This window comes from Apis florea, unplaced genomic scaffold (assembly GCF_048593485.1).
Source record: "Apis florea isolate Af1SG1 unplaced genomic scaffold, ASM4859348v1 contig_3585_pilon, whole genome shotgun sequence".
NCBI classification, from domain to species: Eukaryota; Metazoa; Arthropoda; class Insecta; order Hymenoptera; family Apidae; genus Apis; species Apis florea.
The window spans coordinates 1,534,251-1,552,583 of NW_028256788.1; the positions used below are offsets into that span (position 1 = coordinate 1,534,251).

General features: G+C 27.1%; 3 protein-coding genes across 8 annotated transcripts in view; all 3 read right to left on the reverse strand.

Annotated features, from left to right (window-relative positions):
• if (integrin subunit alpha inflated) overlaps positions 1 to 9,074 on the reverse strand; it is a 76,462-nt gene extending 67,388 nt beyond the window's left edge. For 2 of the 5 annotated variants that reach the window (XM_086914113.1, XM_003694433.4), the window contains exon 1: positions 7,527 to 9,074. In XM_086914113.1, the coding sequence (XP_086770239.1) occupies positions 7,527 to 7,762 (236 nt within the window). In that variant the 5' untranslated portion in view covers positions 7,763 to 9,074. The remainder of the gene's footprint in view (positions 1 to 7,526) is intronic. The other 3 variants (XM_086914116.1, XM_086914114.1, XM_086914117.1) reach the window with 3 other exon arrangements.
• A 1,062-nt stretch (positions 9,075 to 10,136) lies between these two features.
• Positions 10,137 to 14,087, reverse strand: LOC100871341 (uncharacterized). 2 transcript variants are annotated; one of them, XM_012487705.3, is made up of 4 exons: positions 13,828 to 14,087; positions 11,280 to 13,748; positions 11,078 to 11,206; positions 10,137 to 10,997 (listed from the first exon to the last, which is right to left on the reverse strand). In XM_012487705.3, the coding sequence occupies exons 1-4, from the start codon at positions 13,991 to 13,993 to the stop codon at positions 10,951 to 10,953; spliced, it is 2,811 nt and encodes a 936-aa protein (XP_012343159.2). In that variant the 5' UTR covers positions 13,994 to 14,087; the 3' UTR covers positions 10,137 to 10,950. The 2 variants fall into 2 exon arrangements, with proteins under 2 accessions (XP_012343159.2, XP_086770318.1); XM_086914192.1 differs by lacking the exons at positions 10,137 to 10,997; positions 11,078 to 11,206 and having other exon boundaries at positions 11,294 to 11,510; positions 11,593 to 13,748.
• Positions 14,088 to 15,056: 969 nt separating this feature from the next.
• Positions 15,057 to 17,664, reverse strand: LOC100871226 (uncharacterized). Its single transcript, XM_003694490.4, has 6 exons — positions 17,342 to 17,664; positions 16,761 to 17,108; positions 16,394 to 16,687; positions 15,781 to 16,326; positions 15,493 to 15,684; positions 15,057 to 15,363 (listed from the first exon to the last, which is right to left on the reverse strand). Exons 2-6 carry the CDS (start codon positions 17,073 to 17,075, stop codon positions 15,241 to 15,243), a joined length of 1,470 nt encoding a protein of 489 aa, XP_003694538.1. The 5' UTR covers positions 17,076 to 17,108; positions 17,342 to 17,664; the 3' UTR covers positions 15,057 to 15,240.
• Positions 17,665 to 18,333: the final 669 nt, after the last annotated feature.

Below are 18,333 nucleotides of genomic sequence, written 5' to 3' on the forward strand. Positions count from 1 at the left end.
TAATAGAAATTTAACAAAGGGGGAAACTAGTTTAGCTTCGAAGAAACGTCCGTCAATCGGCGGTATCTGAGCCGGGTAATTAATTCGATCGACGAAGAAGAAGAAGAAGAAGAAGAAGGAACGAAAGCGGCTGCCTTATCGGCCCCTCGGTTTCGACGCTGTAACGATGGAGAATTGTATTATCTACTCTTGGATACGATACGATGTGTGTTTATATGCGAAAGAATTTTTATATTTAGCGCTATACGACCTGCCAGCTTCGAGTCGATCGAAAAGAACGAGTCATTAGGGAGACGCAATAAAGTCTCTTCGTTTACCTTTCCTTTTATCCTCGTTCTTTCCCTCTCTTCTCTTTCTCTTCCTCTCCATTTCCAATAAACAAGAGGATCGTACGAAGTTAAAATTATATATATTCTAAAAGAATATGAAATATAAAAAAACTGATTCATAATTTAATTCGAAGCGAGTATATTATATATCGTCGAAAACGAATAGAGGTTATATCACGATGAAAAATACACACAACGCGAAGTCTACAACCTGTTCGTCACCGTTTAAAATTACCTTTAGGTTGGCCTCTAGATCGACGCTGTAACTTTCGACTGACAAACGATTCGCATGGTTGTACGTACGTAGCTTGTTTTCGAGTCCGATCTCGCGATTGGGAAACAAGTGTTCGGCCCGAGATCAATGTACATTTATTTACGATTACTTTTTCTTCTTTCCCTTTGTCGATAAAAGGAGATATATATATATATACATATATTTTTCGAATAAATAGATTCACTTAAGTTCAAAAATTAGCGAATTACAATATACAAAAATAAGATCACATAATATAAATAATGGCGAAAGATAACCAAGAAATTTCGCAATAAGTTACGAAATTGCTTTCTTAGAGACTAGAATAGATTCTTGCTTCTTATTCGTATATTTTCGTGCTAAAAAAGGATTAAAAAAAATTCAAATTAATTCAATTTTACTTACCTTATTTTAAAATAAATCTATAACAAATTTTCATGTTTACCATAATCGGCTTCATTTTATTATTATTTAATATAATTAAAACATTCATAAATTCTTATCTTTAAATATAACGAAAGTTGAATGACTCATATATCCAAGATCTAATCGTATAATAATGTCATTCAAAAGAATAATTTTCGTTCCAACAAATAGAATTCCATTCATAATAATAATCATAACCTTACACGTTGAAAAGGTCCAACAATAATCCCATTACACGTACGCGAACCATAACAATATCATAGTTTGGCCCAGATATAAGAAAGATTACACCAAGTCAACGACTCGAACGTCTCACGTGCACCGATACGTCCGCAGATTAGATGTCATCTTCTCGAACCTCTCGTATGCATGAGAGCGCGACAAGAGGTTAACCTCCTCCAACCAGGTGGTTTTAAATTCCACCAGCGTCAGGGTCAGACTCCATCAATTGGCGGAGGAAACGAACGCCCGGGTTCATTGAGAAAAGGCGAACCGTTGTGTGAAATAGTAGTAGATCGAACGAGGAGATTAGCCAGGGTATTAATCAGAGCAAAGTGAGAGCGACCACCCGCCCACGTAACGGAGCGATGATCTAACATCCTGTATCACTGTCAACCTCGTGCTCTGAATCTATCGAACGTGTTCCTACCTCGTTTATAGATAGACCTGTTCACCGATCGAACGGGAAAGGAAGGGCGAAAGTGAGAATTACCGTAGATGATCTTTAACGCGACCTGAATCTCTGATGAAATTCCGGTGAATTCTAATGTTTGACACGAAAAGATAGTGGAAATTGCCAAATGTTGAAGATGGAAGAGTGATGTAGTAAACTTTTGTTTTGGTTTGTTGAAAATTTTAGGTTAGGTTTCGTAAGTAAAATAAAATAAAATTTTGAAAATTATAGTATATGAAAGTGTAAACAATTGAAGGAAAAGTTGCTTTTGTTTTGGTAATTTTCTGACGAAATTTCGGTAAATTTAGCTCAAGCATGAAAAAATAATGGAAATTGTTGAAGATGAAAGAGTGACTAGTAAACTTTCGTTTGGTTTGTTGAAAATGGGTTTTTTTAGGTTAGGTCTCGTAAATAAAATGTAAAAAATTTAAAAATTATGATAAATGTATACGAAAGTGTAAACGATTGAGTAGGTAGTGAAAGAAAAGTAATTAATTGTTTTTGTTTTGATAATTTGGTTTCTTGTTGCAGTAGAACTTACGAAAGATTTAGATTATGATTTTCAATTGCACATGTCAGTGATTTTATTTTAAGAATTAATGCAAGAGGAGAAGGGTAACAGCAATCCAGTGGGTTTGCCTCGCATCAGATTAACGAGGACGAACGCTCGTAAAGCTTCCACGGGTGGCCTAAATATAAGCGCCTACGAAGTTTCTCGTAACGAACGATGTAATCCGGACTTCCTGCAGCTTTGGATATCCCGAACAACGTTTCGTCCTTTTATTTTTCGTGACTATCTATTGTCTTTCGAGGAAACAATGTATCGAGACTCGAGTCCGAAACAATCGAAGAAAACGAAACAGATTTAGAAAACTGTGAAAACTTTTATAATTCTTTAATATTTAATATTCGTATTCTTAATCTTCTTTGAGTCGTAATATTCAAACAACTCGAGCAACTAACCTAACCTCTAATTTATAAAGTTGAGAATTTACTTTATACGATTTACACTATTTTAAAAAAAAATATGTATCTATAGTTCTCCACTGAACGATTCATTAAAAATAAAAATATTTTGTTTTATACATTAGCAAAGATCACTTCCAAAACCAAACTATTTCACGATTCGCAAACCTGCCTCCCAACAATCAGATACTAAGCAATCGGGAGAAGCCCTTTCACAAATCACTCGACCCTGTCAAATTATTCAGTCCAATCCAATTACTCGAATGAATGGTCGCACGGGCACCGTACTTGAATTCGTCCAGCCAGAAAACACGATCGAAAGTTCGGCCATTCCGTTTAGCATGCGAAAGGCATGCTAAGGTTCGACCGGTATAGTCGATGGCGATATTTATCGGCTCTCATTCGTGTGAATCCGTTTCGACATCCGTTAGAAATCGAATAAACTACGTGGCCCGATTGATAGACCCAGGACCGACCTTTCACGCGAATTTTTCACGAAGACGTAACCGATTCCCTTTACTCGCGTTTCCTCGTTCTGTCCGCATTATTTATATCCATCGTCGCCCGAGGAGCGGGGGGGAGAAATGTTTATTCGTGGCCCGCGTGACTCACGAGAAGTCTTTGCTCTTGATCGAAATGAAAACCGAGCATCTATATGTGTTGAGACGAGCAGAGGTTGTGAGTTTCGAAATTTGGGACGATGAATGGAGGTCGGGATTTGGCGCGGTAAATTTAAAAGACGTCATATAATTTTGAAAGTTATCGAGCGGATTTTATTCGCGTATTAACAAATAGAAGTATTCGCAATTCTTTATTCATATTTTCGTAATATTTTCGTAAGAAATCGAGGTAAAAATAATTCGTGAATCGTAAGTAAATATTCCTTCTTCTTGGATCTCATAATAATCTGAATGAATTTCTGTCGGCCGGCGGAAAAGGGAATAATCGAAGAGGATGACTCGGTCGATTATATTTATCATGGACAAATGAAAGGTTATCGTCACCAGAGGATCGAGAACAGTTACGAGCGTTCGAATGAAACGGGAGAACCGACTCGCCTCGTTCTCGAAAGGGGACATAAAAGGAGAACGGTTCTAAGTCTACCGAGAGCACCTGTTATCCGGGGGCCTGCCCTTCAACTATCGCCGTGTCACGGAGAAATCGATGAAGTGAATCTTGTCTTGCGGAGATGGGATCGAATGTATCGGTTGAATAGATTCGAACCCGATTGAAAAGTTTTTCGAATATTTCGAAGGAAAAACAAGATTTGGATAGTAAGTAAATAATAAAAATAATCTTGATAGATATCGTAATATATACGTTAAAATTATTAACTTCGATCTTTTTCAATTTAAAGATTCCAGAAAAATTTATAGCGCGATCGATATCGATCAATTGCCATTTTAATCAAAATTGACTCTCAACTGCTATCATTAAGTCATACGTAATACCCAATAATTTGGATCGCAAGATTACTCAATTTCAATTAGTCCTTTACACATCGTATAAAATATGAAGTACGAAATAAAATTAATAGCCTGAGATCAAGTAACCAACCAATTTGGTCGAGATCGATTAATAATTTTTCAAAGAAAGTATAAAATTCGCTGGGATTAAATTTATTTTAAGAAGACTTTTATAAATTCGTGATACCACTGCTATCTTTAAAATTCCAGTATCGTGGTTACCCAAGGTTCGCAATTAATCCCATGACGTTAAATCTAAAATTAACGTGATCATTATGAATCACGTTTATAAATTCAACGAAACTCTCAATCCAAAAAAAAAATATTTGTAATAACTAATAATTAGAGAAATCGATCCTAACCTCAATATGATTTAACGCCTATTCAGCGTTAGAGGATATTATATTCTTTCGAAAATATCGTGGGCAAACGAGAGTCGATATTTCATTATCGAGCTTCATTATTCGGCTAATATAACGAAATAGCAGAAGTCACTTTGCTAGTTGGTTTCTGGGACGAGGACTTAAAAGGAGAGCGTGGTCGTCTTAAACTCGTGGGTGTACCTGCCATTTTACGAGTCGATAAACTAATCTAAACACATCCATTGAATTCATTGCGATCGTTCCTCTATTCGAAAATCTATTTTCAAAAATTTTTCGATAAAAAGATCATTTCGTACTCGAAAAGAAGTATTTGTTTACGTGGTAAAATATGATCGCGCTATTCTTTCACTTTTCATATCTTGACGCCACGTTTATTCTTGCATTCGTTCGCACGATATAAAACCTCGTTTAGATTAGTTAAGATATGCGATTCGAGTGACTTGATTTCAAATAATAACTTTTCACTGATATGAACTACGAGTGCACACGTACTATTGTACACGTATATTTATTTAATTTTTCTATTTCCATTTGTTAAATTCAAGTAATTTAGATAGATTCTAGATCTATTAATTACTTAATTCTTTCAAATATTTCTTGAGTTAAAAGGAACAACAGTTGCTAGGTAACGCAATGCTATTTCTAGTTTCGTGCTTACTGATATTGATCCCTAGAGTAGCATGACTTTTAAAATTTTCGATATCCTTGACTTAAACTCAAAGAATTTTCCCAACCAATGATGGACAAAATTTAATAGAATTGAAATTAATTAAATTCTTCGATAATATATTATTCAAAATATAATAATAATCGCGAATAATTCTACTGTTGTGCGAAAAGCAGATCAATAATAGCTACGAACAAACGTTTTATTCGAGCATTTTTTTAATAAATAATTACTTAAAGTAACCTTATTTTTAACTAGTTACTTTTTCAACGAATTAATGCCCAACTCTAACAAATAAAAATACGATCAAAATTATTTTGATCGGACGAAAAATTACAAAATTACAAATAATTCATAATTTATGATAAAAAGTATTGCTTCGTTAATATAATTCCTTTAAAATTTAAACTACAGCTTTAAATTGCTCTACTCGGAAATAACTATTACGGAATGAAACGCTTCAAATAAGCTTGACTAATCCGAACTGAAGTGTAATAAGGAAAGTGCGCCTACGGAAATAGCGCTTACTTGGTAACTCAATGTTTCTTCCGCCAGCGGAACCGCATTTCTTCACGGCCGTAGGACACGTACGACAAATTTACAAAACGAGCAACTGACTCTTAATAACCGTGATTCAGAGATTACGAATTGTTCGATTCATGGATTTCTGGAATTATGTGGGTCATTGGTTGTCAGTGAAGAAATTCGTGGCACTGTGTACGAATACCGCGAACCTCTGAATCGACGAAGGCCATAATTGGAAGAGATGGGAACCGAGGTTTGTTTTTTAACTAAATGATGTAAAAAGTTTGGTCTGGCTCGAAGAATTGTCGGCGAAAGACCGTAAAACACGATCGATATTTGTATGATTAACATCATTCTATCTTTGTAAAAATGAAGTTTTTGAGAAAAATTACAGATGGCGATAATAATGAACAAAAGTTTTCAGGAAATTCGTTCAATTTGAAAAATCTTTTAGATGAAAGTTTGTGTATATAGACGAATAACAGAGGAATTTTTTCAGCAAGAAATCTTGAGGAATGTTTATATTAAAAAATAAGAAAAATACTTTAAAGAATTGATTTTATTTTTTCAAAGTGACATTCTCCAGTTAAGAAAATTGTTTTTTATATGATTTATTGTGATTTAAATGCAAAATTCGAAAAGTGTCGTTAAAAATAAATTATTTTCGACTTTAATTTTTGATAATAATTTATTGTTAGTTGGATTTACGTGAGTGTATAAAAACTTTTATGTTATTGATTTTATATATGATTTTGAGTCATCGTGTTACGTATCGTTTATTCAGAAACCGATGATTTAATCTATCATTATATCGATAGTGTATATTTACATTTAATTATTTCACGCTATCTTTTCTCATGATTCACACAAAATTATATAATTATATTAAATTAAATATCTTAAATATTCAATTATTCGAATTAAATTAATATTCGAACATTATTCTATTTTAAATTTTATTGATATTTTGGTCTATTTTAAATAAATTCAAAGATAAGAAGAAATATTAATATGAATACTAATTGTATTTACATATTCATTAAAAATCTATATGCTTGCAAAATTTGAATTGAAAATTTCAAAGTAAATATTCGTAATAAAAAATTCGCTTCCTTCAAACGTATCTTTTGAAATAAACAAACTGGTCAACATTTCAAAATTCCAAGAAATATCAAATGAATTGTATACTTTTGAAAATCAGAAACACAATTAAGAGTGGATTCGATAAAATCAGCTGATTGTATTATTTGATATAAAAATAAAATCTATTATATGTAACTTGTCAATTGGTTATTATTATTATTAGATTATTGCATAATAAATATCTCTTTTTGTTAATCTCCACGATCATTTTCAGTTTATGAAACATTCAGCAATGATTTTCGTTTGTATTCTATGATAAAAACATACGATTAAAATAACAGATTATATTAAAACACGAAAACATATATACAAGATTTTATCAATAGAAAAATGAGCAACGATAATTTTTAACTCAAAAGTGCAAATTCTGAATTATATCGTTAAAAAAAGACTTATTATGCAACTATCTAACTGTGCAATAACAGTGCAAGACTATATACTAACACTAAAACTACCAAATTCCTCAAAATATTAAATTTTATATTTTTTCTTTTACAATTATCAGAGCACATAAAAATTTTTTTAATAAAATTTAACACTTTACTAAGATAAGATAGAAATGAACAATTTTACGACATAACTTTAATTACTTATATTTAAAATAGATGTACTCATTATACATAGTAGTTCTAGTGCTGTATAAAATATATCAAATTAAAAAAAAAATCAAAAGAAAAAAGCAACCAAAAACTCACCATCCTCGGCCGTATCTATCCCTGTACACCGAAACAGCGAATCCAAACATAGATCTGGTCTCATTTCGATATACAGCGTAATGTTTCGTCTCGACGTTAAACGCATCCGAACACCATGGTGGTAAACCGACGATGAAGATCAGGCCAATTAAGTCTGCGATTATATTCCACATGGTCACACTTGGTCTTGCCACTTGATCACACCCAATTCGATCGTTCTCATCCACCAAGTACATACATAAGTTCCAACACACGAGAAACTGTCATAAACGCGTGTACGTGCGTATTAATTCAAGATTCGAATTCCGCGGTGATAATCGTGTGCGAGGGTGGCGCGAAGGGCTACATGCGCCATCCACGAGGTCCTCGAGACACTGCGGGGAAACTCGGATGAAACTCGACCTAGGAAACGTCGAGAGGAAGTGGGAGGGGGAGAGCACACAAGAGTCGGAGACGTCTGCTTGACGGACGGCCGCGGACAGACTGAGTAGAAGCCCGTTCTTTCGGTTACTCTTCGCTCTCTTGACTTACGAGGGCTGCAACTCCCACCCACTTGCACGAAGTTGCGCTCCGCTCCGGCGTGCTTGCGTGCCGCAACTGCGCGACCCGGCCGGCCTCTGCTCTCTGCTCTCGTCGCTGCCGCCTTTTTTCCCGCGTCTATTCTCTCCGATGTGTTTATCGGTCGACGCTGTGTTTTCGCGACACGGCTTCGCCACAACGAATCGCTAGGTACGCTGCCACTACGTCTTTCGCCCAGTGTAACGTGCGTATCTCCGCTGCGAATCCTCGTCACGTGTTTCGTTGAAGAGGATTTTTCTTTTTTTGGCTTTTAATCAATTCGAGATTGTTACATTCATCGTGTGATTATTAGCAGATTTCGAATATTTGTGCGAAATTTTTATACACACGATTTGAATTTGAGTGGAGATTTGTTTCGTTTTATGTCAAAATGTATTATGCGTATTATTTTTTTTTAGATACATTTAGTACTTTGTATATTCAGATTTTATATATAAATCGTTCGCAGTTTAATTATTACAGTGACTATAATGTTTGGAGGAGAAGTAGGATGAAATGGGGTTTCAAATGTTTTTTCTGTTAATGAAAAATTAGATGACGGAAAAAACTTCAATCGCTATTAGCTTGTGGAACTATCAGAAAATAATATTTTCTGAAGAAAACTCGAAAATATCGAGCCCTCTTCTTCAAATTCGTTTAAATGAAATTTAAATATTATGTGTTCATTCTAAAACAGTACCCCATTTTATTTTACCTTTTCCTTATATAATAAATACAATAATTTATAAAAAAAATATACAATTTTTATATATAACAGTGAGATTAATTCAATTTACAATATTGTATTACTTATTTAAGAAGATACAAAAGATTTTAATATAATTTTTCAATTAGTTAAGAAAATTATTCAAAATTTTAATATATTTTCTATTGATGATTTAATAGATGGATCACTGAAAAGTTGCACTTTTTTGGTTGTATTGTGAATAAATATGAATAGAGATTGGCATGCTCAATTATCAGTCTCTTAAGAATTATTTTGCATTTCAGCTATCCCTGTTCAATTCTCAGTTCTGTTACATTTATTCGTGGAACTTGTGAGCTAACGATGATCATCGTCGCTTGCAAATAAAAATAATACAAATAATTTGCACTTGATATTTGAAAAAAAATTTTATATTTGTAGATAATCGTAATTATTATAATACTATTCTATTTTAATGTTAAACATTTTTTTATATATTAATGTTATAATTTTTTTGTAATTAAAATAAACCAATATTTATGTATTTTTTTTATCAATTATTATTTTTTATTTAAAAATTAAACTTTCTCTCTTAAAGAATTAAATATTATATATATATATAGTAATGCTATTTTAAAATACTCGCATATATCTTTTATATATACATATATTTTATATATGAAAAATTATTTCTTCTTTTACACATTTTGAAAATATATATAGTTTTATATAATAATATATACTATAATAATGTAATACTGTAATATTATATATATATAATTTTTATATTTTTTCTTATTAAAATTATTATTTATTTTTCATTAAATCAATTGAAAAAAATGTTTTATTTCGCTGTTTAAATTGTATTTAAATATTTATTTTATTTTTTAAACTTATAAATTTATTTTCAATCACATAAAAAATTACAACGAATAGTTTGCGTAAAGAAAGATATGTGCACATATCTATAGAATGATACAATCAAGAAGATTTTAAGCAAAAATACATCAAAAATATTATATATTTTTATTTGAAAGTTATTTGGGAAAATAAAATTTTATAATTTATCGAATGCTTAGGCGTTTAACCAGTTCTTGATTGTACCTAATATTGATTTTAATATGTAAATAAATTAAAATATAAATAATATAAACTAAATAAAAAAAAATTAAATTATATTTTTTATTTATTTTCCTATGTAGAATAACTTTCTAGTTATTTTAGCCAATAGTTCATTTAAATCTAATGAAGAATTATTTAAATTTATGTTTGTTTTTTTAATGTTTTAAATTTTTTATTGTATCATTAACTATATCATTAGGACATCTTATAGAAATATTTATTCGTATTATTTTATCGCATATTATTTATTAAAAATTCTTATATGTACAGTTTCTTACTTTTAATACAATTATTCTAACATATGGAATAATAAAAATTATTAATTATTAATTTATTAATATTTAATTATTAATAAATTTAATAAGTATTAGGTAGGTAAATTAATTCTATTTCTTTAGATTTGTTCTTTTTTTTTCACACTTTTTACAATTTTGTAGAAATATTATCTGCATTTATGTTAGTTTATTTAATTTATTGAATAACGATTTAATTCAACTGAATTATGTCATAACAAATTTAATTTATTATATAAAATTTTAATTTTTTTTCAAATATAAACGTTATTGAATTCATTTGCATAAATTTCATTTACAAAATGAAATTTCAGAAAATTTCAATAAAATGATAAAAAAATTATTAAATCTATTTTTAATTGTATCTCAAATCATAATAGAAATTATTAATCATCAATATCATGTATAGTATACACATATTATAAAAATTTTATAAATATGTACATACGCATCACACTCGTAAATTTACAATATACACAATTTTTTTGTATGAATTTATCATTTTTATTAAAATATATCTGTTAATTAAATGATATTTAATCTCATATATATTAAATATAAAAATGTGGAAGTTAAACGATTATAAAAAATAGTTATGATGAAAATAATCCATGCTTGTATCTTAAACTTTTGAGAGTGGAAAAAAAAAGAAAGAAAAAAGTAACAATTAACATGTATAAAAATTAGAAATCATGAAAACTTATATCTTTGTACATTAATCATACAAGTTTTTACATTACTACTATCAAATTGAAGGTTTTCTATTTTGCGACCTTCTAACACGTTGTGGAGCTGAAACGAAATTAATCATATATAAATATAAAATGTCTAAATAAAATCTCGAATTAACAAATATTTTTAAAAATTATTACGTTTCTCTTCTATTTCTAAAGAAGCAGAATCTTCTAAAAGTGTACTTCTTCTATTTCTATTTTTACTCCTTCTAACATGAGGAGTTAAAGGTAGGATTGATTTGTTTGTTTCATCATTAAGCTCTTTATCTAAAAAATAAAATATTTTCATTTAAACATTGTATTATAAAAAATGTTACTTAATATTTAGAATTATTAATACCAGAAAATTTTACGCTTCTAGTAGATTTTCTTTTGTCATTATTCTTTTCTAAATGTTTATTATCGTTACAACTGTGACACACTAACTCTATATTTCTTCTTTCCCCAGTATTGATATTAATACGACTTCTTCTTGTTCTTCTCTCTAGAGGAGTTTCATTTTCTTTATGTTCCAGTTCTTGTTCATTAATTGACATTTTCTTTGAAGATCTTCTTTTAGCTCTAGGTGTATCTGTTGAAGTAACAATTCTATTTCTTAAAACTCTTACACTTCCATTATGTTCATCTATTTCTTCCGTATTACTTATACAAACATTCTTCTCTAGTTTTTCATTTAATATATTTAAATCCTTATCATCTATAATTTCTTTAGATGGTGTGGAACTAATATTTGTATCAAATGTTTGATTCAATATCGCATCATTTTCATTATCAATTGCATTTTGTTTTATGATTTTTTTTGATGTTTTATTAACATTTTTTTGTTCTTGTAAAGGTGTAAATGTTTCTATATTTATTGATGATAGTGTTCCATCAATATTTTTACTTATAGAGTTTTTATTTTTTGAATTTTTTTTAGCATCATTTAGAGAATCATTAAAATTAGTATCATCAAAAAGCAATTTCCTTTCTACTTTAATTGCTATTTCATCAGAATTATTCAAATCAAAACTATTTACTATTCCACCAGTTGAATTTATTATTGTCTCCTCTGTTTCATTTAAAGACATTTGATCATCAAAATTAACTTTATTTATTGATTTTGTATGACTTTCTATTTCATTTAAATTCTTTCGTTGTTTTAATATACCTTTTCCAGGTGTCTGATTAGAATTAATATAAGATATTGAATTATCTAACTCTATTTTTGGTGCTTTGTACATTTGACTTATTTTTATCATTGTTAATGGACTTTTCGTTTTCATTGATAAATCAGATAATTGTACCTTTTGTAATAAACTTGATCTCTTATTATGTTTTACAGGTGTAAATTTGTTTTCTTTAGAATCAATAGATTTAGATTTTTTTTCATATTGCATATTAGGACTTTCAATGTTTTTACATTCATTATTATCATGATTCAAATTAGATTCAAGTTCATTTGTACTGTTATTATCTTTTATCTTTTCTGCCATATTTCTTTTCTTTTCTGCTAAAATAGCTCTAATGGAACTTGATTTGGTAGATACAATTTTCTTTTTAATAATATTTTTTTTTTTAATAATTGGTTTAACAATAACCATTTCTTCTTCTTTCCAACCTTGTGAACGAAGTTTTTCTAATTTTTCAAATCTTAAATCACAATTTTTTATCTCCATATACATCATATCCCAAAATCCTTGCAAATCTTTGCATGTAACTAACATCTCTCCTTTTCCTGTTTCACAATCAGTAATTAATCCACGAAATCTTTCAAACTTTTTACTTATTAACAAATTTGTTTGTCCAATTGCTTGATTTATTTCATATTGACCATCTTCTATAGTTTCAGGCTCAGCCTTAATTTTCATCCATTTTTCACATAATTCATTCAATCTATCTATTTCTTTATTCAAAAGAAATTGAAAATATTGCGCAGTACGTTCTTCTTCTTCAACTGAAATATTTAAATTCTTCATGACATTATCTTTTGTAGGAATATCATCATTTAATGAATGACTAATATTAAATCCATGTCTTAATTGTTGCTCTTTTCTGGCATTACTTTTTCCACGACTAGAAACTATATGAGGTGAAAAGAAAGCTGGTTCACACTGAGAATTTAATGATTTTAATGGAGACACTTTATTTTCTGAAGAACATGTTGTTTCTTTCATATTATTATTAGCCATTACTTTAATATCATTACTATCACTGATAGTATAAGAAATATTAAGTTTCTCTTTTTCATCAGATGATAATTGTAAAGATATAGATTCTATAGAACTATCCTCTTCTATATCTGTACTTATTAGTTTTGTATCAATTGTTGGTATATCTTCTCTTATATTTTCTTTTATAGATTGTGAAATATTAATTTTATTACTTTTTCTTGGTGTCTTTGAAGATGTGTTCATTATTTGACTTATTCTGACAGGTGACATACTTTGTATGACTTCTCTGCCATATAATGGTATATGAAACAAACCAGATGGAGCTCTAAATTTGTGGCCTTCAGGAGCAAAAGATTTATTCTTTTTCTGAGATTCTTGATTTTTATTTAAAACATTTAAATTTTTAAGTGAAGTTTTATCTACTTCTTTTGCTTTATTCAATAGTCTCTTTTCTGTTGCACGTGTAATTCTTTTTGGAACAGGTTCACATGTTTTAGTTGTTTTAGTTACAGGAACAGCATTACAATTATTTATTGGAGAATATATTTTATGATGAACAATTCCTACTACAAAGGGTTTCTTTTTCTTTTTTTGTTCAATTTTTCTTTGTCTTTCACGCTCAGCTTTCCATTTTTTAAGCTTGTTAATACGATCTTCTGAAATCAAATTTTAATCAATTTATATTAGCATTCTTTTTTAATAAATTATCAAGTTTATATAATATTTAATACAAACCTTCGGCTTGTGTGTTCATTGTAGTAATTGGTATATTTCTGTTTTCATTGAACATGTTAGCTCTATGAACTTTACGCAAATCTTTACGTATTTCAGCGCGAATAAGACGACCCTTGCTTACACTTTTGGTACCAATTGATTTATATTGTTGTTGGAAAGACGACATTTTAATTCACATTTATTTCACAAACGTCTTTAATTAAATATCTATTTATATTAACTGTTTAACCGCGATCGGTTAAACGGAAAATAGTTTAAACTTTGAAAGCTTGACAGTGTAGCCAATACAATAAAAGTTACGATATTATCAAATTTTTTCAAATTTTATTGTAATTACTCTATTAAAAATTAATCGATTATACAAATGTATGTTTATTATTTTTTTATTAAATATTATTATAAAAATTACTTTATTAATATAAATTAAGAAAATAAATAATGAAAATATTTAATACCAACATATAAATTTTTTATGTGAGATATATATATAAAGAAGATATATAATTTTTTATTATATTTACTTATAATTTGAAATTTATTTAGAATAAATATAGAAATAAAAAAAATTAAAATATTCATACAATATTTAATTAATTTATGTTATGATTAAATTTTTAAAGTTTTCTTTGACTTTAAAAATAAACCGGATATGACATCTATAGATGCATTACAAGTAGTTTTCCTTCGCGCGCGTTAAACTTATTTAACTTTGTGTGACAGAAATAATTTGGATATTCATTTTCAAGAATATTTCTACTATAAATGTACGTATGTATCTTCTTTATTATTAATATAATGATAATTTTATATATATCTTCTTCTTTTTTAATTTCAACAATAAATTAAATATCAATAAACACAATTTTAAGTATATACATTTTTTTTCATTTAAAAAGAAATTTTAAGATTCATTTAGTATAATTTTCTTTACATTAATAAAAAAACTAAATTAATAATCAGATTATCGTTAATATAAATTAATATATAGAAAAAACTTTTTGTTAAAATTATTTGTGATTTTTAAATATAAGACATTTAAAAAAATGTATATCTTGATACTCCTCTAATTTATAAATAATTTGAATAATACTTATCTTTTTATAAATTTACTTAATATAATTAATAATTTATTAAAAATAACTTTAAATATGAGTTTTGCAGTAAATCATAAAGGAATCATATTTTATTTTATATAAATATTTTGAAATTAAATTGAAATAAATTATGCATTTTTTTAATACTAAATTTTTTAATACTAAAATTTAATTTGTTTTATTTTATCTTATTTACAGTATTTATTACAATAAAATTTATATGCTTTTCCTTTTTATGGAAACAATTTTATGTATATTAATAACACATATAATTTCTACAATTATACATACAATTAACAAAATATTTTAAGATTTTATATTAGTCTAAACTTATACAATGAGTAATATGGTCTTCCAACATACTCATGTTTCTAAATGTGCACTCACATTTTGGACATGAAAATGATGATAATAATGGTGGTTGTAGTTCAATTGTTCTACTCTAAAATTAAATAGATATGTATATATATATATATATAAAATTTCCAAAATATTATTACAAATATTTAATTTAATTTATTAAAATATAATTTATATATTATATATATTATAGATATAATTGAAAACTTACTTGATTTCCGGGTACAATCGGATACAGAGAGTTAATTTGTTTTTGCAATTGATCATTAAATTCTATCTGTTTTTGTAAATCTGCATTTAATGCATTTTTCTCTTCTAATAGAGTTTCTTTAAGTTTTCTCTCATGTATAAAATCCTCTTCATAAAGTTTTAACTGTGTTCGTAATAAATTAATATCTTGTTTCTAAAAATTATTGTTATATATTTATTTATATATTTATTATTAAAAATAATGTTTGATTTTTTTTCATTCAATATTTGTTTAATAATCAATACTTACATGTTGTGTTAAATCATTCTCTAGTTCTTTTATACGCGATTCTTTTTTTTCCACACTTTGATGCATGACACCAAGTTCAGCAATTAATTGATCATATTTTACTTCAAATTTCTTTTTTTCTGTTTCTAATGTCTTTTTATAATGCATTTCATATAATTGACTTTGTTGATCTAAAGAAGTTTGTTCTTCTTGCAAACCTATTTTTTCTTGTTGTAGAAGTGCTTTAGCATCATTTAAATTTTTATATTCTATATCAAGATTCTTTTTTCGATTATCAAGTAATTTTTTTTCTTCCTCAAGCATTTCTTTTTCCTTATTAAATGCAATTCTTTCTTCTTCCAATAATCGTTTATTATCATCATTTTGTTTATCTAATTCTGGAATTTTTTGAGTAGAAATTGCACTTTTTGATGATAATATACTTTTGTCATTATTTTCATTCAACATTGATTCCAATTCATGAAAAATTGATTTGCTAAATTCACTTTCAAAACTAGATACTTTTTTTTCTTTTGTATCACTTTGTCCTTCACTTACATCAAGAAGCTATAATAAAAGAGCAATTATAACAAACATATGAAATAAAAACACAATATAATTTAATGCATTATACCTCGCATCCTGTTTCTGTATAACTAGTTAATCCAGAAGCAAGTTTCATTTTTAATTCAGTATTTTCCTTTTTAAGATAGTTTATTAATTCTCTAGTCTCAGCAAACTTTTTCTTATGATTTTGATGTACTCTCATAATTTCTTCTTGCCAAGTAGCTAAAACATTAAATTGTTGTTTCATTGCTGTATTGTTTTGTTTCAATGTTTCTTTCAATTTTGTGTTTTCTTGCAATAATTCATTTAATTTTTGCTGTACTTCTGCTGTATCCCATGATGCAATCATAGAATTATAGTCCTAAATGTAAAATTAAATTTCAACAAGATAATTGTTTAATTTGCAATATTTTTGTTAATTAATAGATACATACAATAGACATACACTTTTGTTGAATATCAACATACGATGCAAGTGATGATTGTTGGATAGAATTTAACGAGTCATTACCCAATACCACAAATGACAATGAATCATCTGAATCAACATCACAAAAATTTGATACTGCTGCTTTAGAATATAAAGATGATTCCTCATCTAATTTAAATCTAGCTTTTCCATTATTTATAATAAAACCAAGACTTTGTAAATGGTTTTCTGGTTCAGCATATAATTTGGAATTGATACTCAACAATTTGGTTGAATCTTGTTCTTGTAATGAATGCTTTTTTTCTTCATTTGATTCCATGATTAAAAACTTTTTATTTTTATTTTGAATATTCTATAATATTTTACAATTATAAACAATTATAGCTTTAAGACAAAAATTATAGTTTAAATGCAAAACAATAATAAAAGTATTTTTAAAAATTACGTCATTAATACAATATATAAATAAAATTTATTGATAATTTTTAATGTTAAATTTAATATATATTAAATATATTAAATAAGCAAAAATTATTGTTAATATATATATACTTTTTTATTCTAATCTAATAAATCTAAACTTACCAAAATTTTATTTTATATTGTTTTATAAACATAATGTGCAAAAATGACAGTTCATTATATTTCATATTATATTTGAACACAGAGTAATTGTATGAATGTTAAGATTATAATGCAATCATTTAAAATTATAAAGCAAATTAATTTCGATTGTTAATAAAAGAATTACACTTTCTAATCATATATTATTAATCTTTTATTTGCGAAAATTAACTCTTTGTTTCAGGTTACGATAAAATTATGAAATAATTCAAATAATAAAATCCCTAGATTAGTTGCGAAATTCAATGAACATACAAAATGTCGGATTTTTCTTTACCAACTATGAAAATATTTCACTAGCTAGAGTTTATTTCTATTTATTTTTTCATTAATTATTTAATATATTTTTATCTTATTATAGATATAAAAGAAAAAATTGAAAAGAACAAATTTATGTTCACTACAAATATAATATATAATTGCAATTAAATAATCTTTATAAAGTAAATAATAAAAATTATTTTTTTCAAAATATTGTATTCACAATTTCAATAAAATTTGTTTTTTTAAACTATTTATAATTTTATTAAAATTATAAATAAATTTTTTTTAATGTTACAAATATTAATATCTAAATTTTTATTGATATTATTAAATAAAATTAATTAAACAAAATTTAAATTAAAAAAATTAAAAGTTTAAATTTACTTATATATTTATATATTATATACTTATATACTTATATATTAATTATATAATATATAATTAATAACTACTTTTTTCTTTTTAAAAAAATGTATGCTATAAAATAAATATTAAATATTTTAGAATTTAAAATCATTTTTTTGTATGATTAAAAGTTTTATAAATGAATCAATAATGAAACGCGTCATATTAATCATTTTTATATTGTATACATATGGCATTAATAATTAAAATCAAAAAGGTATTAGTCACATATTAACAACATAGTTTTTGATTAATCATATTATGCTTCATATATTAATTGCTAA

Excerpts from the sequence above, each read along its gene's own strand:
- LOC100871341 (XM_012487705.3), bottom strand. The coding sequence starts at position 13,993 with ATGTCGTCTTTCCAACAACAATATAAATCAATTGGTACCAAAAGTGTA. Across the intron at positions 13,749-13,827 it reads AATGAACACACAAGCCGAAG|AAGATCGTATTAACAAGCTT; the intron begins GTTTGTATTAAA and ends ATTTGATTTCAG. Across the intron at positions 10,998-11,077 it reads TTTAGAAATAGAAGAGAAAC|CTCCACAACGTGTTAGAAGG; the intron begins GTAATAATTTTT and ends ATTTCGTTTCAG.
- LOC100871226 (XM_003694490.4), bottom strand. The coding sequence starts at position 17,075 with ATGGAATCAAATGAAGAAAAAAAGCATTCATTACAAGAACAAGATTCA. Across the intron at positions 15,685-15,780 it reads AGAATGATTTAACACAACAT|AAACAAGATATTAATTTATT; the intron begins GTAAGTATTGAT and ends AATAATTTTTAG. Across the intron at positions 15,364-15,492 it reads CGATTGTACCCGGAAATCAA|AGTAGAACAATTGAACTACA; the intron begins GTAAGTTTTCAA and ends ATTTAATTTTAG.